At 45.0% G+C, this 24,647-nt stretch overlaps 1 protein-coding gene across 2 annotated transcripts in view; it reads right to left on the minus strand.

Moving 5' to 3' along the window:
• LOC137657873 (actin-related protein 6-like) overlaps positions 1 to 24,647 on the minus strand; it is a 103,409-nt gene that overhangs the window by 56,088 nt on the left and 22,674 nt on the right. For both annotated transcript variants that reach the window (XM_068392479.1, XM_068392487.1), the window contains exons 3-4: positions 24,012 to 24,129; positions 7,996 to 8,188 (exon numbers count right to left, since the gene is read on the minus strand). In XM_068392479.1, the coding sequence (XP_068248580.1) occupies positions 7,996 to 8,188; positions 24,012 to 24,129 (311 nt within the window). The remainder of the gene's footprint in view (positions 1 to 7,995; positions 8,189 to 24,011; positions 24,130 to 24,647) is intronic.

The raw sequence follows: 24,647 nt of genomic DNA on the forward strand, positions 1-24,647 counted from the left end.
GTGGTACCCTAACGGCTTGAGGGGGGCATGCCTGCTCGAAACTCTTGATGAGCATCGAGATATGTCTAGAGGCTCCCAGGTCGATGCCCTTCAGGAGGAAAACTTGGCCTAACGCTGCACGGACTCCCTTGATGGCCGGAATGGCCATGTTGACCACTTCCCTGAGATAGGCCAAGAAGTCCGCAACCTCCGGAATAGAGGCCTTCAGTGGCTTGATGTTCCTGGAGGAGCACCACTTAGTGAAAGTGGCCCACTTTGCTTGGTAGACCGCTGCTGATGAACGTCTCAGATACCCCGACATCCTTGCTGCTGTCTTCGACGAATAGCCTTCCTTCCTCAGGAGACGCTCGATAACTTCCACGAGTGAAGGCGGAGGGACCGAGGGTTCTCATGGAACCTTCAAAAGTGGGGCTGCCGGAAAAGGTCTGGCCTGTCCGGGAGGGGCCAAGGTGGAAGACACGCTAGTTCCTTTAGATCCACGAACCATTCTCTCTCCGGCCACCAGGGCGCTACCTAAGACATCTTCAGGTTGTGGGCCCTCCTTACTCTGTTGAGCACCTGCCTGAGCATCGCAAAGGGAGGGAAGGAGTAAACGTCGAGATTATCCCAAGGGTGCTGGAAGACGTCCTATAACGCCGCTCTTGGGTCTGGCACAGAAGAACAAAACACGGGGAGCTGTGCATTCAGTCTTGTCGCAAAGAGGTCCATGACTGGCGACCCCCTTTTTTGGATGACGACTTTGGCCACTTCTGGGTGTAGGGACCACTCGGCTCCTACTACTTGTCCCATCCTGCTGAGGCCGTCAGCCAGGACGTTGCTTTTTCCCGGAATGAACCTTGCTGAGATCCTGATCTGCTCCACCTCGGCCCATTCCAGAAGTTCCAACGTGAGGTCGCACAACTCCTTTGATTTTAGTCCTCCCTGCTTCTTTATGTAGGCCACCAACGTGACGTTGTCGCACGTCAGTGCCACGGTGTTCCCCCGGAGTAGATAGACAAACTCTAGGCACGCCCTTCGAACTGCCCTCATTTCTAGGACGTTTATGTGTTGAGCCTTCTCCTCGTCCGTCCATTTTCCTCTTGCTGACCTTCCGAGGAGGTGGGCACCCCACCCCCCCTTGGATGCGTCCGTGAACAGGAGCATCTCGGGAGGGTCGGCTGCGAAGGGCATTCCCTTGAGTGAGTTCGATCTGCTGCGCCACCACTCCAGGACTTCCTTCGTTTCCAGGAGAACAGGAATCACTTTGTGGAGGGAGTCCCTCTGGTTCCAGAGCTCCTTCAGATTCCACTGGACCCCTCTGAGCTTGAGCCTCCCCTGGGGGACCAGTTTTTCCGATGCGAGATGGCCTATCAATCTTTGCCAGTCCTTCGCTCTCCTGGGCTGGTCCGACAGGAAGGGACGGAGGATCTGGTCCAAGTTGTCTAGTCTCTCCGCGGAAGGGAAGGCTCTCGCCAACCGGGAGTCCAAGACCATTCCGAGGTAGGTCATCCTGGTGGAGGGTACCAGTTGAGACTTCTCCAGGTTGATGATGATGCCCAGGAAATTGCCGAACCGCAGAAGCTTCACGCCTTACTCCCTCAGTACTTCCCCTGAGGCTGAAAGTAACAACCAGTCGTCCAGGTATCGGATCAGGCGGATGCCCTGTTCGTGTGCCCAGACTGAGACTGTTGTAAAGATCCTCGTGAAGACTTGAGGAGCTGTGGACAGTCCGAAGCAGAGGGTCTTGAACTGCAATGTCTGGGCACCCCATTTTACCCTTAAGTATTTCCTGCTGGAGGTGTGGACTGGGATTTGGAAGTATGCGTCCTTGAGGTCTATGGACATCATGAAGTCCCCTTCCCTCAGGGACGCAAGGACCGACTTCGGGGTGTCCATCTTGAAGTCGGTCTTGCACACAAACTTGTTGAGGGCTGAGAGGTCTATGACCGGCCTCCAACCTCCAGTTGCCTCCTCCACCAGGAAGTCTTCTGTAGAACCCCGGGCCCGGCTCCTGGACTGGTTCTATCGCTCCTTTTGCTAGCACCGCCGAGACTTCCTCTTGTAGAGCTGTCCTCCTCAAGGGGTCCTTTGGAGCCAACCACTCTGCCTGTAGGTCTGGTATTAGAGACGGGGGGTCTGCTAGGAACGGTAACCTGTACCCTTCTTCCAGAACTGTTACGGTCCACGGGTCTGCACCGTGGTCTTTCCCTGCTTGCCAAAAATGTCTGAGGCATCCCCCCACCTGAGGCTTGGGCAGGAGTAGGGGGCCTCTCTCCCTATCGCCTTCTGGAGGAGCGGCCTGCACGCCCTCTCCTGGCTGCCGCGTAGGAAGGTCTAAAGGAGGACTGAGTTGACGATGTTCCCCTACGGGAGGGCTGCGAAGGTTGTGACCAAGCCGTCGCTGGGGCCTCTCTCCTGGGCTGGCTAGGCGAGGCCCGAGGAGGTGGAGGAGCATCGGAAGCGGTCTTTCTGTGGATGGGTCTTCTCACTGACTGGGGTCTGGGATCACCCACGTCTTTCCGTTTTCTGACCCTTTCCCTTATTTCTTCCGTTGCCTTCAGGGGGAAAAGGGAATCGTCCCACAGTGGCAGGCTATTCAAGGCTCTCGCTTCTCTGTCTGGGATACGCCTGGTTATTTTATTAAAGACTGTGTCCCTCCTCCGAAGGATCCAGTTGGCGGCTTGAGCTTGAGACTGGTAGGAGACAAACTTTAGGGCCCTACCTCCCGAGCTAATCAGCTCCTTCAGCAGGGCCTGATTCTCAGGGACAGAGGTGTCATAGGAAGCCTGGACTCCTACAAGGACAGAGGCCCACCAGTCCAGCCAGGAAGACACGTTGACCAGGTCCTTGGCTATCTCCTCCATCATCGTAGCCTCCGACTGCGAGAAACAGATCAGAGCCGCCGGGGCCCTATCTTCAGGTCCTCCTTGTCCTAAAACCTTGAGAGCTGGTTCTACCTTACAGGCACCTGGTCACTGTCCCTCTGGAAGGTAAAATTTGCTCTGCGACCTCAGGCCTTGGAGCAGCTTGGAGGAACTCTCGGTCTTGGGAGCCTCCGCATGGTTGGCCACGATTTTGTTGACGTGGGCTCTACCTAGCCTAACATCCCTGGCCATCGGGAGTGCTAGGGATGGTCTTTGCTGAACGGGGGCCTCTACCAGTCTGTTTAGGCTAGAGCGCCAGGCTTCCTCGGAGGAGGGTTCCAGCTCTTCGATCCTGTGATGGCTCCTGATGAGCCCTATCACTCTCCTGTATGCGGAGACCTCCGCTGTTGAGCCCTCTACGTTATCCTCCATGTCCTTCGTAGGGTGATCTGCTGCTCGTGATGGAGCCCCTCTGACGGGGGCCTCCGTACGAGGCTCTGGACGAAGGACGGGCATTGCCGTAGCAGCGAGGGCCTCCGTCCTAGGTCTATCCTTCGTCGTGGAGGACCTGGCTTACGTGGGCTTGCCCGACGGGGAGAGCCGTCTCGCCTTCTCCTGACGGTGAAGAGTCACCTTGGAGGATGGGACGAGGCTGCTAGTCCGAAGGGGGGACTCCGTCCGCTGGGCGGATTGAGCCAGAACCTTCGCGGCCTTACGCCTGTCCGATGGGGCCGGAAACGACGTATCCCTCCGTCTATCGAATCTGCCGCTGGAAGTGAATCTGTCTGGAGTTCTGGATCTAGGGCGCCAACCTGAAGAACTCGGAACTGATGAGAGCTCGACGAGTTTGCTACGCGGGATCACCACCCATTCTTCTCCAGGAGATCTACTTCTCCTAAACTTCCTTCTGGGGGACCTGGAGCGTCTACAGTACCCCCGTGGCGAGACCTGGAGCGTGAGCGGGAACGAGAATGTCTCCTCCAGGATCTCTCACGGCGTCTTCGGGACTTCTTTCGGGCCTCGCCCTCCGAGGAACAGGAACTCGCTACGGCTGACGAGTCTGACAACGCGTCGTAACTCGTCGGCGGGGCGGGCGTGCGAAGAGCCGCAGGAGGAATAACTCGACGATCGGCGGAAGACGTCTGGTAAGGTAGTCGACGGCGCTGGAGGGGAGCATGGGCGATCTTCGTTGGGGAACCAGGTTCCGAAGCCTTCCTCCATCCTCAAAGGGGACCTGTAGGGCGTCCTCGGCAGTACCCACCCTAGGGAGTCTGATGGCGGTGAGTCATCTTTCCCGACGACGCCCTCGGCTGTAGAGGTACCTGAAAAGCACTCCCAAGAGGTGGGAGAAGAGGCAGTAACATTCTTACCACACAAAGGGTCATCTGACGAGACATGCCCCGCAGGCACCAGGGCTCCGTCTTCAGAACACACACCCGTCCCTCCCTCAGGCCCCTCACTTGCCTGGAATGACGCCACTACCCCACTATCCTACAATACAGACTCCTGGGGAAGGGCCGCCGGCTTCTTCCCCGCAACGGACTTACCTCGTCCCCTACTCTGGGTAGGGGAAGTCGGTATGGAGGCTCGACCTGACGGCGCTCCTGGAGACACAAAGGGAGAAAAGATGCTCGCCTTCTTGGGGGACCTCTTGGGCGCCTTCTTCTTCTTCGTGCTGAAGCGCACCCACTGAACTTCGTTCCACGTTCGCACTCCGGACACGTGTCCGTAGGGGAACACACACTGCCCCTATACGACGAACACAAGGAGTGCGGGTCCACCTCCAGCCCAGGACAACGGCGGGGATGCTCCATTACTCACTAGTAACACACCGTAAGACACAGGAACGCAAAGGGAAGGAACATGGGAAGCACAAAGGTACCATGTGGGACCGCGGAGACACAAGGGAAGGATACAAGTATACCACGTGGGGACCACGCGAGACACAAAGGGGTCGGGGACACAAAGAGTCGCACTGGGATTAAGGAGAGCGTCGAGATGTTATCACGATGCGACCAGAGAACTTACTGGAGGTCGAAACCTGAGAAAGCATGCTCCCTGACCCAGGGTTAGCCTCAGGGCGCGTATCACTACGCCTGAGGTTAACCCTCACAGAAAATGGGAGTAGGGTAAACTACACAAAACTCTGGTCGGATAGGAGGAGATCCCAGATACTCCTAAGAAAGTAGTTCGAGGTAAGTGCTCCGTGTTGGAACAAATTTATTTTATATGTTGTTGCTGTTCTTAAAATTTTTTATTTTTCCATATTTTCTTTCCTCACAGGGCTATTTTTCCCTGTTGGAGCCCTTGGGCTTATAGCATTGTGCTTTTCCAACTAGGGTTGTAGCTTAGCAAATAATAATAATAATAATAATAGGGTGACTGGGTAAGGGAAGATGCACCGGGAACTACTAGGGCAACACCTCTTTTCAGCCCTGGGGATGCCCCACATCCAAGAAGGGGGGATCCACTGCTGACAACACAGGAATCACTGACACCAGGATCACACTAACCATGCCCTTCACCTGTGGCATCATCAAGGAAGAAACTGGTACTGGGGAGCCTATGTGAAAGACCTAAGGAAGCCCACTCCTTCCTTTGGTCACACTTGTCGTCAGTGGTACGCACAAACGGAGAAGAGTGTCTAACCTCTGATGGGGTGCGGCAAACACTGGGGGAACCCTACCAGAACCTGAAAAGCCTGTTGACATATCTCCGGGAGCTTCTTGTTCCTAACGCATACTCCATGGTGAATGAGCTATGAGTAACATACTCAAGAGCGGAAGGAAGAAGCAAAGCTCTATTTCTCCCCCTCAAAGTATATGCCTGACACTGCATAAAAGTCCATGATTTACACTCAACATACGGGATGATTACAAACAGTCATGCCCATAGGAAGAAGAACAGGGACAGTGTGGATCTACAGCAGGTTTAATAAAATCGGATGTAAAGTTCTTTCTCGTACATAAGAGTATCTTGCATCACTAACATAGCAATCAACAGCCAACATTAATTTCCTGAAAGAAAAAATTAAGTTTGATACTCTGTAGGTAGCAGGTTGGCCAGGGCACCAGCCACCCGATGAGATACTATTGCTAGAGAGTTATGGAGTCCTTTGACTGGCCAGACAGTACTACACTGGATCCTCCTCTCTGGTTACGGTTTATTTTCACTTTGCCTACACATACACTGAATAGTCAGGCCTATTCTTTACAGATTCTCCTCTGTCCTCATACATCTGACAGCACTGAGATTAACAAACAATTCTTCTTCAACCAGGGGGTTAACTACTGCACTGTAATTGTTCAGTGGTCACTTTCCTCTTGGTAAGGGTAGAAGACACTCTTTAGCTATGGTAAGCATCTCTTCTAGGAGAAGGACACTCCTAAATCAAACCATTGTTCTCTAGTCTTGGGTAGTGCTATAACCTTTGTACCATGGTCTTCCACTGTCTTGAGTTAGAGGTCTCTTGCTTGAGGGTACACTCGGGCACACTATTCTATCTTATTTCTCTTTCTCTTGTTTTGTTAAAGTTTTTATAGTTTATATTTATATCTTAATATTGTTACTATTCTTGAAATATCTAATTTTTTCCTTTTTTCCTTTCCTCACTAGTCTACTTTCGCTGTTGGAGCCCCTGCGCTTATAGCATTCTGCCTTTCCAACAAGCGTTGTAGCTTAGCAAGTAATAGTAATTATAATAATAATAATAATAATAATAATAATAATAATAACAACAGTGCATCTGTACTCGTTGCACCTGAAAACATAAGGGTTGTGGTAGCCTATTGGAAATTACCCTGTCTGGCAATATGCTGGATGGGGGCTAAAGACCCGCTTAAGATCAAAAATTTCTTGTAGAGTCTGCATCCTCATCATACTTGTGAGCTACATATGGGGGAGCCTATAGGTCTACCTGCTGAGGCATCAGCAGCCCTTACCTGGCCTTCCCTGGTCCTAACTTGATGGAGAGGGGCCTTGGGGGCTGATCATATGTATACAGTATAGGGCAATGTCAGTACCTTGCCTCTGCCATTTATAAGCGACCTTTAAACCTTAAACATTTTTGACAGGTGGAGGAAAGGGCTTCTTGCCCTTGCTCCCACCTGTCGCTTAACTGATTTGTTAAACAATTCAACAGCAGTCCAGCTAGTGCTGAAAATATATTCGCTACTTGAAAGACAATAGTTTGTATTTCACAGAGAAACAAAAATGGCTTCTGGTGGTAAACAAAAACCTAAGTGGCATTGCTATCTTCCCAATTAGTGTCTAGTTGGGTAATAAGGCATTTTCTAGCAGACAAATATATATAGAACTGTAATATAACAGGAAAAAAGATGGATATCACTGGTAAGCAAATACTTAGGAGTTGCTTTCCTGCCATGGAGTAGTAATGCAACTCAGTGGAGATGTGTTATCTTCTAGCACAGTGTTTCCCAACCCTGGGGTAAGTGGGGTAATGGACCCGTATTTTTGGGGTAATCACGATGTTCTACTGTCCTTGGAATGAAGACCAAGAAACGTAACAGACTCAACGTGTCATCTGATGCCCGTGCAGCCCTTTCTGTAACCAAGCCCAGAATAGTGAAAATTGCACAGGCAAAACAAGCTCAACCCTCACACTGAAAAACCAGAGCAAATATAAAGTGATTATTAAATAATATCTATTAATATTGTTACATTGAATATTCTGCACTGATGATGGTTCATTTTGATATCCATTAAAATGGAAAAGTTTGCATTTGTTTTGGATCCTTAACTATAAGCAGCCAATAGCGGGCTACATGATCCATACAGTTCATCAGGTGGCTGCAAAAAAACATCCGATGTTACCGGGTATATGTTCAATGGGGTAATTGATTAGTTGGAGATAAAATTTTGGGGTAATCATTTAAAAAAGGTTGGGAAACATGAATCTAGCAGATGATAGCATTAGATGTTCGATGACGGGTTTCTAGAAAGGCCGGAACACATGGCTCTCCATTATACACACTTGAGTCCATACTTTCCTGTTGATACAATAGCTCAAGGGTAAGGGGAGATGATATTTCTTTGGTATATCATGTTATATTGGATTACCTGTTCTAGCAGAATAATTAAATCCTTGGGAATCACATTTCTTTACCCAAAAATGCTACTGGGCTATACTTACCATTAATTCTCAATAATGCATCAACGTCATATTCCTCAAAGAAGATTTCACTAAGTCCTTCTTGAATGCTTGTGAAATTAAAGTAGGGTTCTGTAATAATCATCGTTGTGTTCGAGTGGTTAACGTTGAACACGTCTTTTCCAAACATGTAATCCCAGACAGTTTTTTGTATATCCCAGTTGACTAAATATCCCTGTAACAAGTAAAACCAAACATTAACAAATATTCTTGCATAAGCACTATAACCAGTAAACTACTGTTTTTGAAAAACTGTACCTAAAAAATCTCAATACAGAGGAAACAAAAATTCAACAATAGCAATTTTAAACACGCATCTTGCACCACAAAGTTATCTAATAAGTAGCTTCTTATATTCTTATACAGTACTGTAATGCATAAAAGACCAACTAATTTTATGTTTCAGAGATACAAGAACCTATTCAAAATAGAGAGGCCCTCAGTAGAGAGCATACCTTGGATACACCAGGTAGTCTTATTCTGCTTTTATCGCCACTGCGTACTTGTACTTTGATATATTTTCTTCAAAATCTAATTGATTTGTCCTTGGATCATACCCGTGTCCACCAAATTTCATTGAAATTAGTTCAGTAGTTTTTGTGTAATGCTGTTCACAAAAAAATTAACATTGTGATTATTTTCAAAGTATTGCTGCGTACTTGTGCTTTGATGTTCTTTATCCAAAATGTTAAAGATTCATCCTTGGGTCATACCCAACATGACAACCATTTTAGGTCAAAATTGGTACATTAATTTTGTGAAGTTGCTCACATTCAAAATAAATAAACAAGCAGTCTTATTTTTCTCTTAACTTCACTGTATACTTATACTTCATTGTATTTTCTTCAGATTCTAACTGATTTGTCCTTGGGTTATACCCAGCATGTCCACCAAGTTTCACAGAAATTGGTTCTGTAGTTTTTGCATAACATTGTTCCCATACAAAAAAACAAGCAGTCTTACTCTTATCCTAACTCCACTGCGTACTTGTACCACAATGTATTTTCGTCAAAACTTTTTCTTTTAGCCTCAGGAAACCAGGAATGAAGAAGATCAAGTTTCTCCTTACTCTGCTTACTGTTAAACACATCTGCCAAAAGGGTTGCCTTTTCTTTTGGACAGTAAGAGAGAGAGCCATCTAGTTTATGTAAAGGAGGAATTGTTACGCCTACACCAAAGAGTAGCCCACCAGAAAGGGTTTCTTTTATGGTTAAATTGCATTTCTTTTTAGCTGAAGCATAAACACTCTGAGCAACAGCTATAGTTATTCCAAGTCAACTCTGATCTGTTACCCTTCCAAAGGTGATGGACCTTCTGCTTCTCCATACGAACACATTTCCAATCATCACTGACCCAGGATTTGTCTTTCACTTGGTATTATAGCAACTGAGAAGGGCCATGATTATCAATTATGTTAACAAGATTCTCATTCCTGATCACTCAAAATGCCATTTCAGTCTGCTAGAGATTTTATACTGTACCTATCTTACACAAGTAGGAGACATCAGGGACAGACTGCTCAGTCTTAATTACTAACGAAATTAAGGTATGATAGTATGACCTAACTGAAGAAACAACCTTAATTGTTATAACACCAAGGGAGTCAGCGTATAATAGGTCCAAGCAGTTACCAGACAAGCGAGTAGCTTCACTTATGACCAACTCGCAGCCTGAAACAGACAAGGCCAAAGCTTGGGAGAAACAGAATTTCATCACTCACTAGAGTGAGCAATGAAATCACCAACAAGCACAAAAGAGGCCTTTCTATCATCTTTATGTACCTTAGTCATAATGGTAAAAAGGCAATTAAAGATAGAATCCAAGTCTGGATGCCAATAGATCAGACACAAAAGTTGTTATAACTGCCACAAACTTTTATTACCTGAATCTCAGACATACCTACTCATAGCAGGACTTATGGAAATCAAGGGTACTCAGGCCTAATATACAATACTATTACTTTTGCCCTAGGAATGGTATCCCGTTTGAAAATTATTGGTTTCTTAAAACTTGGAATAGAGAATTCTTGTTTTCGATCTGGAGGTCTACCATGTTCAGAATTGCCCTTGCTAATCTGGACCAAGGTTGTTCGAGGTTCCGACAATAACCTTGTGGAGAGACACAGCATAGATCAATCGATGTAAGACCTCCGGGTCAGATGATGCTCATCAAGCTTCCGAATCAGTGCCAAGACCTAAAGGAAGGTCAACTCCGCCTCAGGGTTGTCTATCTTGGCTGGTAGCAGACCCTGATCTAAAGTGGAATCTGATGGATCCTGAAAGATCCTCTTCCCTGTGGAGGGTTCAATGCAGGAGGAAGGGATCTCGACCAGCTTGGCATAGGACCGATCGGGGCCTAAGACCATACTGAGTTTATAGTCTCCAGATTGAGCAGCCGAAGCGTAACTCATCCCTTACACTCAGATCGAGACAGAAACATCTCTAATATGAACCTGAGGAGGAACCACATGGAGTGAAATGTCTTTTCTTAGATTTCCTGGGTCATCTAAAGCCTCCGTTTGGAGGAACAAGGCATCTTTTCCATTGCTTTTGATTTCTTAATCCAAGAGGTTCGAGGGCTGGATATCTTCCTCAAAGGTCTCTGGTTAACACAGAGCTAAGACTTCCTAGAAGAGACGAGCGCTAGTAGGCAGACCAGCCACTACTGGTCTTTTATAATGGAGATCATGCAGTAAACTCTCTACATTACATGGAACACGAGGAACAATACTGAGGAGATCTTCTAGAATGTATTCATGGGCACAGAGCTTGAACATGCTTATCACATGATTGGCGTGATTATAAGTGCATTCGGGATGGCCACCACTTATGGGACTTGTTTTGTGATAATTTTTTCTGCCATTACAGCTGCGAAAGAGACTTGGAAACATGAGCCTTCCTGTCTTGTAAGGTGAGTGACTGAGTTGTCTGCGACTTCCTATCTCATGGTGAATGAAAGGTAGAAGTGCAAGACTTCTTTTCCGTAGAGGGAGAAGCTCGGAATCTACATGCTTCTGGAGAAAAAAGCCGAGACGATTGTGCTCGTGGAGACCCAGACCGAGTGGCTCAGTCGCGTGGTGATCATGCATGAGGCGATCATTTCTCACAAGGAGAACAAGCAAGGGGGGTGCTGCTTCTCCCGGTGGACAGGGGATTCCAAATGATTGGAAGCATCACCTGACACTTCCTTCTGCCTTGCAGCTTTTGTCATTGGGTGGCCAGCCACCAAAGTAGCAGCCCGTGAGAGGAGAGGGATCAAAGTCCTGACTAGTTACACTTTGAATTGGTCTCTTACAATTCTGATGCTTAGGAACCTTTGAGTGAATGCTAGAACCTGACACCATGCTTCCTTTCTGGAATTTAGGGATCGGTGTAGCATTACTCCACCCAACAAAACTTACCAGGGGAATTACTTGATCTTGTGAATCCGAACTACCAGTCGTCCTGTGTTTTTGTAACCTCATTTTCTTTTTTTTTGTTCTTCGGGGTGGCAATCGGTGATCATGCGCATGGCAGCACCTCTGAAGTTTATTATTAAAAAGGAGATGGTTTACCCATCCATTCTCAGAAGAAGCAGACAAAGACTCGGGGAAAAGACAGGCAAAGGGGTTCGTGGTGCTTCACAACCTTCTTCTTCCCAGCAATCAAGGATTTCAACAATTGAGACAACGCCCTCGCAGGAGATAGGTCAGAGGAAACAATGTCATCACCACAAGCCTCTTCAGACATCTTCTCCACAGGGAATCCAGCAGAGGAGCAACAGCTGAAGACTTCTGGGCTCTGCCGGATGTAAGTACTTACCTCCAGAAGTTTCTCCACCATAAATCGCAAGTGAAGGCCACAACCTAGACAAATCCAAATTCTCGTCACGGTCGTCAATAGTAATTACAAGGAGGGAAAATGGTTAAGATAGAGGGAGGGGTGTATTGCTACCACTAGGGGAGGACCATACAACTGTCTTCTTAGAACTACTGGAAAAACAGTAGGGAAAACTTCTAGCTTCATTCCTGAAGGAGGTACTACAGTATTATTATTATCATTATCATTAGTAATAATAATATTAATACTACTACTAATAATAATAATTAATATGAATCTCTCTAAAGACTTCTTATTCTTCTTCTTTACAAATATCGCCCACTGCATACAAGGCCACTCTCTACACTCCTCACACAGGGATGACAGCAAACAGTCATGGTCCCTGCTAAAACCACAAAGCACTTGGGATCCACCTCTGGCTTATTCCTGTGGGGACCATACCTGCGGCTTTCTTTATCAGGGCAAAGGTGCAAGTCTTGCATAGGAGAGGACATCGGACACCAATCACACACACACACATTAAAAACATAGGGAAAGCAATCAATATTTCTAACAACCAAGTCAGCGAGCATAACATTGTGTCTGTACTAAGCTGCGGCCGAAGTCAATGTGAGGATTGCTCTGCCTGTAGAGTGGGTGTGGCTAACCTGTCACCTGGCAATCAACCATGTTAACCTTGTAAAAAATCTAACAACTGTTTCAGCTTCACCAATATTATACTCCTATCAATTTAAAGATTGATGGCTTGTATTATGTGAAGGAACAAAAAAAGAATTTTGTTACTACTGTATTTCTCATTACCCAAAAAGGTCTTGATGCTCAAGGGTGAGAAATTTATACAATTCCTTGGCATCAAGAGGGGTAAGTTTATGATTATAATTTACAGAAGCACTTTTCCCATTTACCCAACTATGATTTCCCAAATACGTAAAACAGGTGGAGTGAGGAGGATACCAACGATAGCGATAGAAATTATTTGAATGGCATTTTCTAATAAACTAGAAGTAACAAGCTGAAAAATCAACAAGGAACAGGGAGGGAACATGTGATATAGGTTGGAACCAATTGTGGTTCTGTGCTCACTTGATGATCAACATGAGAGTTGTGAGGAGAGGAGCATTGATAATGTTTGTTTAACTCTTTATGACATTAAATTTTAGGTGTGATTTTCGACAACAAATTTACTTTTGAGAAACACATTAGGTCTGTGTCTTCTTCAATTGCCAAAAAAATTGTTTTATTGAGAAATCTTTAAAAATTTTTGGTGATCATTCTATTCTGAAAAAGTGTTTTAATTCTTTCATTCTACTGTACCTTGTTTTGAGTATTGTTCTCCTGTCTGGTCTTCAGCTGCTAATATTCATCTTAATTTGTTGGACAGGAACTTACAGTCCGTTAAATTTCTTATTCTTGATCTAGATACTAATCTCTGGCACCGTTGTACAATTAGTTCACTATGCATGTTGCATAAGATATTTCATAATTCTGACCATCCTTTACATTCAGATCTTCCTGGATAGTACTATCCTGTTCGTAATACTAGGCATGCAGTTTATTCTAATAGTCAGGCCTTCATCATGACGTTCAATACTACACAGTATTCTAGAAGTTTAATTCCAGCTATGCCCAAGTTGCGGAATTATCTTCCTAAACGGGTAGTTGAATCAGTAAATCTTCAAAAACTTAAAAATTTCAAACTTGCAGCAAATGTTTTTATGTTGAACAGGTTAACATAGGTCTCTTTTTATAATTTATATATAAAAGATGTTTTAATATTGTTACTGTCCTTGAAATTTTTTATCTTAATTCTTTATTAGTTTTCAAATATGATATTTTGATTATAAAATAAATTTTTGAATATACTTACCCGGTGAATATATAATAGCTGACGTCTCCGACGGCTCGACAGATTCCCAAAAACTCGCGAGCGATCGCCATGAAGGTTGCGGGTGTGCCCACCAGCGCCGACTATCGGCCAGATACCGCATATACTTGTAAACAGCTCCAGTTCTTCTCAGTCCCCTAGGTCTCTATCGGGGAGGAAGGGAGGGCCTTTAATTTATATATTCACCGGGTAAGTATATTAAAAAATTTATTTTATAATCAAAATATCATCTTTAAATATTAAACTTAGCCGGTGAATATATAATAGCTGATTCACACCCATGGTGGTGGGTAGAGACCAGTATTAATACAATAAAGGCGTATATGCTTAGAGTTTTTGACAGTTATATCATAACAAAACCCAAATAAATATAGGTACCTGGTAAGGAAGCTGACTCTGACGATTACTCTGCCTTATTAGTCCGCTTTCCTCATGAAGCCCAGCCATCCTCTCAGGATGCTGAAAGACTCCCAGGAGCTGTTATATCCAGGGCGACCACCCATACAACAGGACCTCATCAAAACCCTTAATCTGGGCGCTCTCAAGAAACGACATTTGACCACCCGCCAAATCAAAAAGGATGCGAAAGGCTTCTCAGCCTTCCGTACAACCCAAAACAAGATTAAAAACATTTCAAGAGAAGATTAAAAGGATATTGGGATTAAGGGAATGTAGTGGTAGAACCCTCACCCACTACTGCACTCGCTGCAACGAATGGACCCAGTGTGTAGCAGTCCTCATAAAGAGTCTGGACGTCTTTTAAGTAAAATGAAGCGAACACCAACTTGCTCCTCCAAAAGGTCGCGTCCATAATACTTTGCAAAGATCTGTTTTGCTTAAAGGCCACGGAAGTTGCTATCGCTCTTACTTCGTGCGTCTTGACCTTAAGTAAACAACGATCTTTTTCACTTAAGTGAGAATGAGCCTCTTGGATTAAAAATCTAATAAAATACGATAAAGCATTTTTAGACATAGGCAATGAGGGCTTCTTAACGGAGCACCATAAGGCCTCAGATCCACCTCGTAAAGATCTGGTACGAGCTAAATAAAACTTAAGAGCTCTAACTGGGCACAGTACTCTTTCAAGCTCGTTGCCTACGATCTCTGATAGGCAAGGTATATCAAAAGATTTAGGCCAAGGACGAGAAGGCAGTTCATTTTTGGCCAAGAAAACAAGCTGAAGCGAACATGTGGCTTTATCTGTAGAAAAGCCGATGTTTTTACTAAAGGCATGGATCTCACTGACCCTTTTAGCCGAAGCCAAGCACACCAAGAAAAGCGTCTTGAGGGTGAGATCCTTCAGGGAGGCTGAATGTAATGGCTCAAACCTGTCGGACATTAGGAACCTTAGGACCACGTCTAAGTTCCACCCAGGAGTTGCCATACGACGCTCCTTAGAGGTCTCGAAGGACTTAAGGAGATCTTGGAGATCTTTATTATGGACAGATCTAAGCCTCTATGTCTGAACACAGAAGCCAACATGCTCCTGTAGCCCTTAATAGTGGGAGCAGAGAGGGAGCGAACATATCTCAGATGCAGGAGAAAGTCTGCAATTTGGGCTACAGAGGTACTGGAAGAGGAAATGGATGATGACTTGCACCAGTCTCTAAAGACCTCCCACTTCGACTGGTAGACCTTGATGGTAGATGCTCTCCTAGCCCTCGCAATCGCTCTGGCTGCCTCCTTCGAAAATCCTCGAGCTCTTGCGAGTCTTTCGATAGTCTGAAGGCAGTCAGACGAAGCGCAGGGAGGCTTTGATGAAGACTCCTTACGAGGGGCTGCCGTAAGAGATCCATCCTTAAAGGCAGACTCCTTGGAACATCTACCAGTCATTGAAGTACCTCTGTGAACCACTCTCTCGAGGGCCAGAGTGGAGCAACCAATGTCAACCTGGTCCCTTCGTGAGAGGTGAACTTCTGCAGCACCTTGTTTAGGATCTTGAAAGGTGGAAAGGCATAAACGTCCAGGTGAGACCAGTCCAGCAGGAAAGCGTCTATGTGGGCTGCCTCTGGATCTGGAACTGGAAAGCAGTAAGTCGAGAACCTCTTTGGCAGAGAAGTCGCAAAAAGATCTATGGTGGGTTGACCCCATGTCATCCATAGCTTCTCGCACACAGTCTTATGCAACGTCCACTCCATGGAGATGACTTGTCCTCTTCTGCTGAGGCCGTCCGCCAAGACATTCATTTTTCCTTGCACAAATCTCGCCAAAGGAGAGATGTTACTTGCCTTAAATGGAGTTCCTTCTGATCCGTGGATCAAAGACCCGAGCATTCCAGACTGTCCAGTGGAGCTCCCTAACCCAAATCCGATGCATCTGAATACAACACATGGTTTGGGTTCTTGATCGCAAGAGAAAGACCTTCTCGAAGTCTGATGTTGCTGTCCCACCAAGTCAGACATGTCTAGACTGAGTTGGAGATTGGGAAAGAGATACTCTCTAAGCCCTTCTCCTTGTTCCAATGGTTTAGGTGAAATTGGAGAGGGCATAGGTTGAGTCTCCCCAGAGAGATAAACTACTCCAGCGATGAAAGAGTTCCCACGAGGCTAGTTCAAACTCATACAGAGCAACTGTTTTTCTCTTGCAGGTGAAGGACTTTTAACAGAGCTTGTTCCATTCTTGTGGGAGACGAAAAGGCCCGAAAAATCAGACACTGTATCTCCATTCCCAAATAAAGAATAGTCTGGGATGGGGTACTGTAAGTTACGACTTCTCTACGTTCACTATGAGACCTAGCTCCTTGGTTAGGTCTAATGTCCATTAGAGGCTCTCCAGACAGCGATATAATGACGACGCCCTGATTAGCCAGTCGTCAAAATAAAGGGAGGCTCTGAATCCTCAAAAAATGTAGAAAGCTTGCTACATTTTGCAAGGGCCTTGTAAAAACAAGAGGAGCAGGAATGAGGCCGAAGTACAGTGCTCGACATTGGTACATTACTTTCCCGTCCACAAACCTCAGATGTTGTTGAAAGTTTGGATGAATCGGGATGTGGAAGTATGCATCCTGAAGGTCGAGAGAGACCATCCAGCCGCCTTCCCTTACTGCTGCCAAGACAGATTTGGTAGTCTTCATCGTGAAGTTTGTCTTGACAATGAACACATTGAGCGCACTTACATCTTAAGTACTCCTGCAGTGAACGTGGCTGCCAGATCATTGGAGCCATCCCTGATAGCCTTGTTCCTGCAGAGAACGTGGTCAGATCATTGGAGCCATCCCTGATAGCCTTGTTCATGCATGACATAATTGTACAGCAATACATTGACAGCTGGAGAGACCTTCTTACTTAAGGCTCCCAGGGACCAATCCAACAAATAAAAACTTCAAACGCTCGAAAAACTCCTAACAGGAGATGGTCTAGCTCTGAAGCCGACCATAAAATCTTGGAGCGTCTCATGGCCAGGCGACGGGGAGAGTCTATGAGGCTTGAGAAGTCTCCCTGGGCAGAGGCAGGAACTCCCAAGCCGAGAACTTCTCCCGTGTCATACCAGACGCTCGCTCTATAAGCCAGTTTAAAAGGAGGGAAAGCAAAGGCTGTCTCCCCCAAACTCCTCCTGGTGATCAACCAGTCGCCTAGCAAACGTAAAGCACTCTTAGAAGAGCGAGAGAGCACTAGCTTTGAAAACAACGGCTTCGAAGTAGCTAGGCCTAGCGTAAACTCTGACGAAGGCGAACGAGGAGCAGCAGTTACAAAATGGTCTGGACAAAGATCCTTAAAAATCAGCATGATTTTTTTAAAGTCCATTGAGGGCTGAGCAGCTTTAGGCTCCTCTCCGTCTGACAAAGTCCCCAAAGGAATATCAGTAGGAGGAGGATCAGCAACTTCCTCATCTGAAGGAACCTCGTCCGACAATTGCCGAGTCTCATGAAAAGGAGAGACCTGCCGCGGCGGCAACGCTTGACAGGCAATGTCAATAAGCAAAGGAGCAACAGTAGCAGTAGAGGAAGCGACGTCACGCCGCTGCTGAAAGGACTGAAATCCTTGTGACTGACCAACAACAACAACTGAAGTTGATTGACGCTCGACGTCACGTCGGAACTTCCTTGACTGCATAGACTGAGCAGGCAAAACAACCTTCGACTGCGGTGATTGACGCTCAACGTCAAGTCGAGGCAACTGAGCCGGTCGGCGAACGTCTGGTCGGGGCTGCGGCGGCAGCGGCTGAACGTCAACACGAGACTGCGGCAGCGGCTGAACGTCAACACGAGACTGCGGCAGCGGCTGAACGTCAACACGAGACTGCGGCAGCAGCTGAAAGTCAACACGAGACTGCAGCGAGGGAGGATCCATGTCACGTGACCGACGTGAAAAACTACTGACATTACGTTTCAAAGTACAAGAAACGTCAGCACTAACGTCAAACGGACGAGTAAATGCTCGTTTGGGCGGCTGACGGCCAGAGTCTCGTTAAGCGTAACGGCGACTCGAAATCGAAGGTTCATCGTGAACCTGCTCAACGTCATACTTCTCCATAAGGGAGGCAAGCTTAGTCTGCATGTCCTGCAGGACAACCCATTTAGGATCAACGGGAGTCGGAACAGGCCGAGACGACGGTAACGTCTGTGTTGGCAAAACATTGCCTTTACCGCGACCCTCGGACCCCGTGTTACGCTTGCGTTTAATAGGCGAAACAGTCTTCCGACGACTGCAAAGGGTCAGAGCTGTCCCAATGGCCACAGCCAGGACGCTGGACCTGTCCTGAAGGGACTGACTTTCGCTTCAAGGGTCTAGAAACCTTGCGCCAAGGTTTCTTTTGCGAAAAGTCTTCGGATGACGAGGAGAACACAGTCTCGCCCGTCTTATGGTAAGGGCGATCTTGACGAGAAACGTCCGATACCAAAGAGGGAACGTCTGTACGTTGGTTAAAGCCTCTCGTCCCCTTAAGTCCTACGACATTACTTCTCCCTTGTGCAGGGGAGCCTGAAAGAGGTCTCGGACTAGGGGAGCGACAAGCACGAACAAACGAACCCTCCGCAACACAGAACATGTTTTTTTGCACTTAACTTCACTGATATCGTATTTTTCAATAATTTCACATTAGGCATGAATAAAACTGATTTCTACCTGAAGAACGCAATTCTCCCTTACATCAAAAGGTTATAATTGCGACATGAGTCGTATAATGTAAGCACATTAGTACAAAATGAAACACACATGCAAAAATCAGTAAACATATATATCGAATAAAACGGAAATATATAAAGTTAAAAAGGATCAGTGACTGGGGAGGAGACTAAACACTAGTTCACTAAAGACTACGTTTTCAATCTCTCACCGTACAGTGCCTTGGGACGAGAATAAAAACTAAAAACGTTTTATCCTCTCTCCCCGTACAGAGACTTGGGACGAGAGTAAAAAACTGAATCGAGAACAACGTTACTCGCTCCCAAACTCCTTGTACAGAGACTTGGGACGAGAATAAAGATCGGATCGTTCTCTCTTTCTCACTCTCTCTCCGTCTCTCTCTCTCTCTCTCTTGTCACACACAAGAGAATTGCCCACTCACCCTTCGTCAATAAACAGGTTATTTGACTAAAGGGAAAAAAAAAAAAAAAAAAAAAAACTGAAAGGACTAAGAAATTGAAAATTAACAAGTTCCTTTAAATTAGTATCTAAAACACTTCAGTTTGAAAGAAGAATGAACAAAACGTCAAAATCGATTTACTCTTTCTGCAAAGTGAAACCGTGATTCTCTCTTTCTCTATCGTAACGATAGAGCGCAAACTGCGTAGCATAAATAAACCAAACGTTAGTTCATCTTTGAAAAAAAACAGCACGAAGACTATTCAAAGAATATATTTCTTAAAATATTTTCTAAAAAATATTCATTTCATAACTCTTACAGAGCAATTGATTTAAACTTAACAAAAATAAAAGTTGAATGGGCTCAACGTTGTTTAACTTCGTTTTCCAAGTTAGGACCGCCTACAAGGAATAGGTAACGGCCGCATATAAACAAAACAAAATTTATCTTGGTGTTTAGTATAAATGGAAAGCTAATCGAAGAGGCCTAATAAAGGCGGGTGAGATATAAAATATATAGAGGAAAATCTATAAATATCAACAATAATTTATAACGTGATAAAATAATTACTAAAAGCCTTAAACACACTTCCGTACACTGAGGAAAGGGTCGGCCATCTTTACTCAATGGAAAAACCAGAGATAAAAAAAAAAAAAGAGCAAGGGCAAAACACTTTTCCTCTCCTTTCAAAAGCATTTCTTTTGAAGATAGTATTGAATAATCCAACACGGCAAAAGCAATAAAACCAAAACCAAGTACTTCACTAATTCGGTAGAAAACTCGAGGTCATAAAGCGAGTGGAACCAACTTGTCGACAAGACCGACAGAGAAGAACTGGAGCTGTTTACAAGTATATGCGGTATCTGGCCGATAGTCGGCGCTGGTGGGCACACCCGCAACCTTCATGGCGATCGCTCGCGAGTTTTTGGGAATCTGTCGAGCCGTCGGAGACGTCAGCTATTATATATTCACCGGCTAAGTTTAATATTTAAAATCAGTGATACCTCTGGATACGAAAGTTTCTGCTTGCGAAAAATTCAGGTTACGAAAAGCGATTCGAAGATTTTTATGCCCCAGTATACGAATAAAATTTCAGGATACGAAAAGCTTACGAGATCCCAACTCGTCGCCGAGAGTAATTTTAAAAAGCGCGCGCCGACAGACTTTGAACTTGGGTAAACTCACTCACAGCCTCCCACTCACCCATTGGTTATCTCCCTACTCAGATGCTAGCTGACGCCATAAGATCCTGCTTTCCTATTGGTCGGCAACTATCCCACCTTGCTTACGCACGGGCGTTCATATCTCTCTCGCTCTTTTCGTTCCGACTGCGGTATCGTTAACAGACATTGTGTGCTTTCGCTTGTTTGACGTAGTGTTAAATACATTCGTACGCCACGTGTTATCGTTATTAAACATTCGTTACTGTGCACTGTACTGTATTAGTGTTTACTATACATAGTACTGTATATAACGTACGTAGTGTATTACATATTGAGCTTAATACTGTAGCCATGGGTCCCAAGAATGTTGCCGAAGGAAAGAAGAAGAAGACGATGCTCTCGATGGAGACGAAACTCAAAATCGTGAAAAAGTACGAGTCTGGCACGCGTTTAAGTGCGATCGCCAAGGAGTATGCCCGGAATCCGTCTACGATAGGCACCATCCTGAAGCAGAAGGCGGCCATCAAAGCAGCGACACCTTCTAAGGGCGTCACTATTTTCTCCAACAAGAGAACCCACGTGCATGACGAGATGGAGAGGCTGCTTCTTGTGTGAATCAAAGACAAAGAGATCTCAGGAGACACCATCACTGAGACTACAATTTGCCAGAAGGCCTCCGCCATTTTCGGTGATCTCGTGCGTTCTCAGGCCGAAGAAGGGACAGGAGAAGGAACATCCCCTCAGGAACCCCCAGAGTTCAAGGCTTCTCGGGGGTGGTTCAAGAAATTCAAGAAAAGGACTGGTATTCATTCAGTGGTACGGCATGGGGAGGCAGCCAGCTCGGACACGAAGGCCGCCGAAGCCTTTGTTAAAACGTTTGAAGAGTTGACTCTGCAGGAAGGCTACAGTTCGCAGCAAGTTTTCAATTGCAACGAAACTGGGCTTTTCTGGAAGAAAATGCCTCGTCAGACGTTCATCACGGCGGAGGAGAAGAGGCTACCCGGACATAAGCCTATGAAGGACAGGCTTACCCTTGCTTTTTGCGCAAACGCCAGTGGGGACTGCAAGATAAAGCCCCTGCTGGTGTACCATTCTGAAAATCCCCGAGCCTCCAAAGCCCACAAAGTCATCAAGGAGAACCTTCCCATGATGTGGAGGGCGAATGCTAAAGCCTGGGTAACGAGGCAACTTTTCATTGATTGGGTGAATGTCTGCTTCGGTCCGACTGTCCGAAAATATTTGGAAGAAAAGCGCCTCCCTATGAAACGTCTGCTGGTGTTGGACAATGCTCCAGCTCACCCTCCTGGCCTCGAGGAATATCTTCTGGCCGAGTATTCCTTCATAAAGGTCATGTATCTACCGCCTAACACCACCCCTCTCCTCCAGCCCATGGACCAGCAAGTTATTTCTAATTTCAAAAAATTGTACACGAAGCATCTCTTCCAGAGATGTTTCTAAGTCACAGAAAGTACAAACCTCACTCTGCGTGAATTCTGGAAAGATCACTTTAATATCGTGATATGCCTCAAACTCATCGATCTCGCTTGGCAGGAAGTTTCGAGGCGTACCCTGAACTCATCTTGGAGGAAGCTGTGGCCTGATGTTGTCTCTGCACGAGACTTCGAGGGGTTCGGGAAGCCTGGAGGCGAAGCCGAGATCGTTGACGATCCTGAACCTATTCAGCAGTCTGAGGTGGCTGACATCGTACATCTTGGTACGTCCATGGGGCTGAAAGTTAGCGCCGAGGATATAGATGAACTTATCGAGGAGCACCACGAGGAGTTGATGACGGACGACCTGAAGGAGTTGGAGACGATGCAAATGAGTGTTGTTCAAGAGCAGTTGTCTAGTGGTGATGAGGAGGATGCTACACCTTTGAAAACGTCAGACATTAAGGAAATTCTCGCATGTTTCCATAAAATGGCAGACTACGACGAAAAGGAACATCCAGAAAAAGTTTATACCAACCGTGCACTTCAACACTGCAATGACCTTTGCCTAATGCATTTTAGAAATGTGTTGAAAAGTAGGCAGAAACAAGCTTCAATGGATAGTTTCTTATTAAAGAAGCCAGCAGTATTAGTACAGTAGGCCAAGACGAAGGTGAAAGTGAAGAAAAGAAACAGAAAAGAGGAAGTGATGAAGAATTAGAAGGTGAAAGTAAAGAAAAGAAACAGAAAAAAGAAAGTGATGAAGAAGTAGAAAAAATTTAGAAAATATGAAAAACGTAAAGTTATAAAAAAGCAAAAAAAAAATTCAATTTTAAGTTTTATGTTACCGTTAAGTGTTAAAGTAATTTTTTCTTTCCTTTTATAGTTTTCCATACGTAATGTTAAGTGTTAATTATTTCTGCCATTTTTTTATTTCGTAAAGTTTAAGTGTTAATGTGTTAAGTGTGTAAATTACTGTACGTAGTCTGTCACTAGTTACGTTTTCTGCCTTATGCCATCCTCCTCTGCCGCGACTTTGCTATCGGACATCGTCTCAATCAAAAGGTAAGTTTCAACTTTTTTGTTAATTAACTGTAACCTTTTTTTCAGGGTATCAATCCTTAATTTAGGTGTACGTACAGGTAACAATACACCTTAACTGATCCAAATGCTTTACATACAGTACCGTATCTTTTATACAGTAGTAAAGAAAACGGACCGTTTTCTTAGGGCTTGGAGGGGATAACTAGGCTATAACTACATTATTGAATAATCTCATGGTGGTTTCTGGAATGGATTACGCTGTTTTTAACGGTTGGGTTAATTATTGAATGATAGAAATGGCTGCATTGCATGTTTATTACTACAGTTTAGCGTGTTTATGAAAGAAAAGGTGTCTTTTCGTAAGGCTTGGAATGGATTAGGCTATTTACATGTAAAACGCGACTCAGGATACAAAAAAATCAGGATACGAAACCGTATCCTGAATGGATTACTTTCGTATCCTGAGGCATCACTGTAGTTCATTTATTTCCTTTCCTCACTGGGCTATTTTGCCCTATAGGGGCCCTTGGGCTTATAGCATCCTACTTTTCCAACAAGGGTTGTAGCTTAGCTGGTAAATAATAATAATTGGGTGATGTCACAGGGTAAAGGCCAGAGTTTGTGATAGGGCAAGGCTTATAGTTTTATAACAATTTATCTCAGGCAGCTCATGCTTTAGAAGGGGTCATTAAAATTTCATAATTTTTTCACTATAAACAGGTCTCAAAAATCATTGAGTAATTTTCCTACAACCCATACATAGAGACCAGGTATATTGCTCTGGATTTAAATTGCAGTCAACAATGGCCTCTAAAATTAGAAGTGAGCTTGCATATAGCCAAAAAATATTTCATTAAAAAGACCTGAGTGAAGGGGATCTATTGAGCTAGATCTATCTACAGTCCCATTAGAGAATCACATTAAGATGAGGCCTGTAAAATGATTAAAGTTCCAATAGAGATTATTTGCATTAAGCCAATATTTTACATTCATTTTTCTGAAAACGCAAGCCTTAGAAATCTACTTTATACAAGGTAACATATCAAAATGCAAGGGTTTTACTTTTTAAAAAGAAAATAATTCTGTAAAAGTATTTAAAACTAAAATTTAAGAAATTGTTATAATAAATACTTACTTTTTGATATGGAAGTATATAAAATAAACCAGAAGCATCTCGACAATCTTCAACCTGATCACCTATGAAGGGACGTCGTCTTTCACTTTTTGCTTTCATTATTGCATTAGGCATAACTCTGCATATGAAAAAGAAAATATACAGGATAACATAAAAACTCCTAAATGTACAGTAATCTGTATTCTTCCAAGCCATGCAAACCTGAGTCCTTTAACAACGGAAATTACTTTGGCACAAGCAGGAATTGGTTGTTGAAATGGATAACGAGCAATTATTCAGCTGCAGAGGGTACTGGGGAAAGCCCTGACCCCTCTCTCCACCTGTTCTCTATTCACTATGACACCAATTGCAAAAGATGGCTCACTTAACCTGGTAGACATCTGAAGAGGACCTCTGGAGGCATCCAGACATTTCCTTTGCAGTGCCTCATGAAAAACTTTTTGCTCAGAGTTGAGGCTGAATAGCCATCACCCGTGAAGTGCCAATGCTGAATAGTTTTCACCCATGAAGAGCCAATACTGAATAGTCTTCACCCATGAAGTGCCCATACTGAATAGTCTTCTTCCACGAAGGTCCAATGGCTCCACGTACTGGTGGTACCTCTGCCGGAGCCGCTAATAAGAAGAGTAGACCACG

Source organism: Palaemon carinicauda, chromosome 1, assembly GCF_036898095.1.
Source record: "Palaemon carinicauda isolate YSFRI2023 chromosome 1, ASM3689809v2, whole genome shotgun sequence".
NCBI lineage: Eukaryota > Metazoa > Arthropoda > Malacostraca > Decapoda > Palaemonidae > Palaemon > Palaemon carinicauda.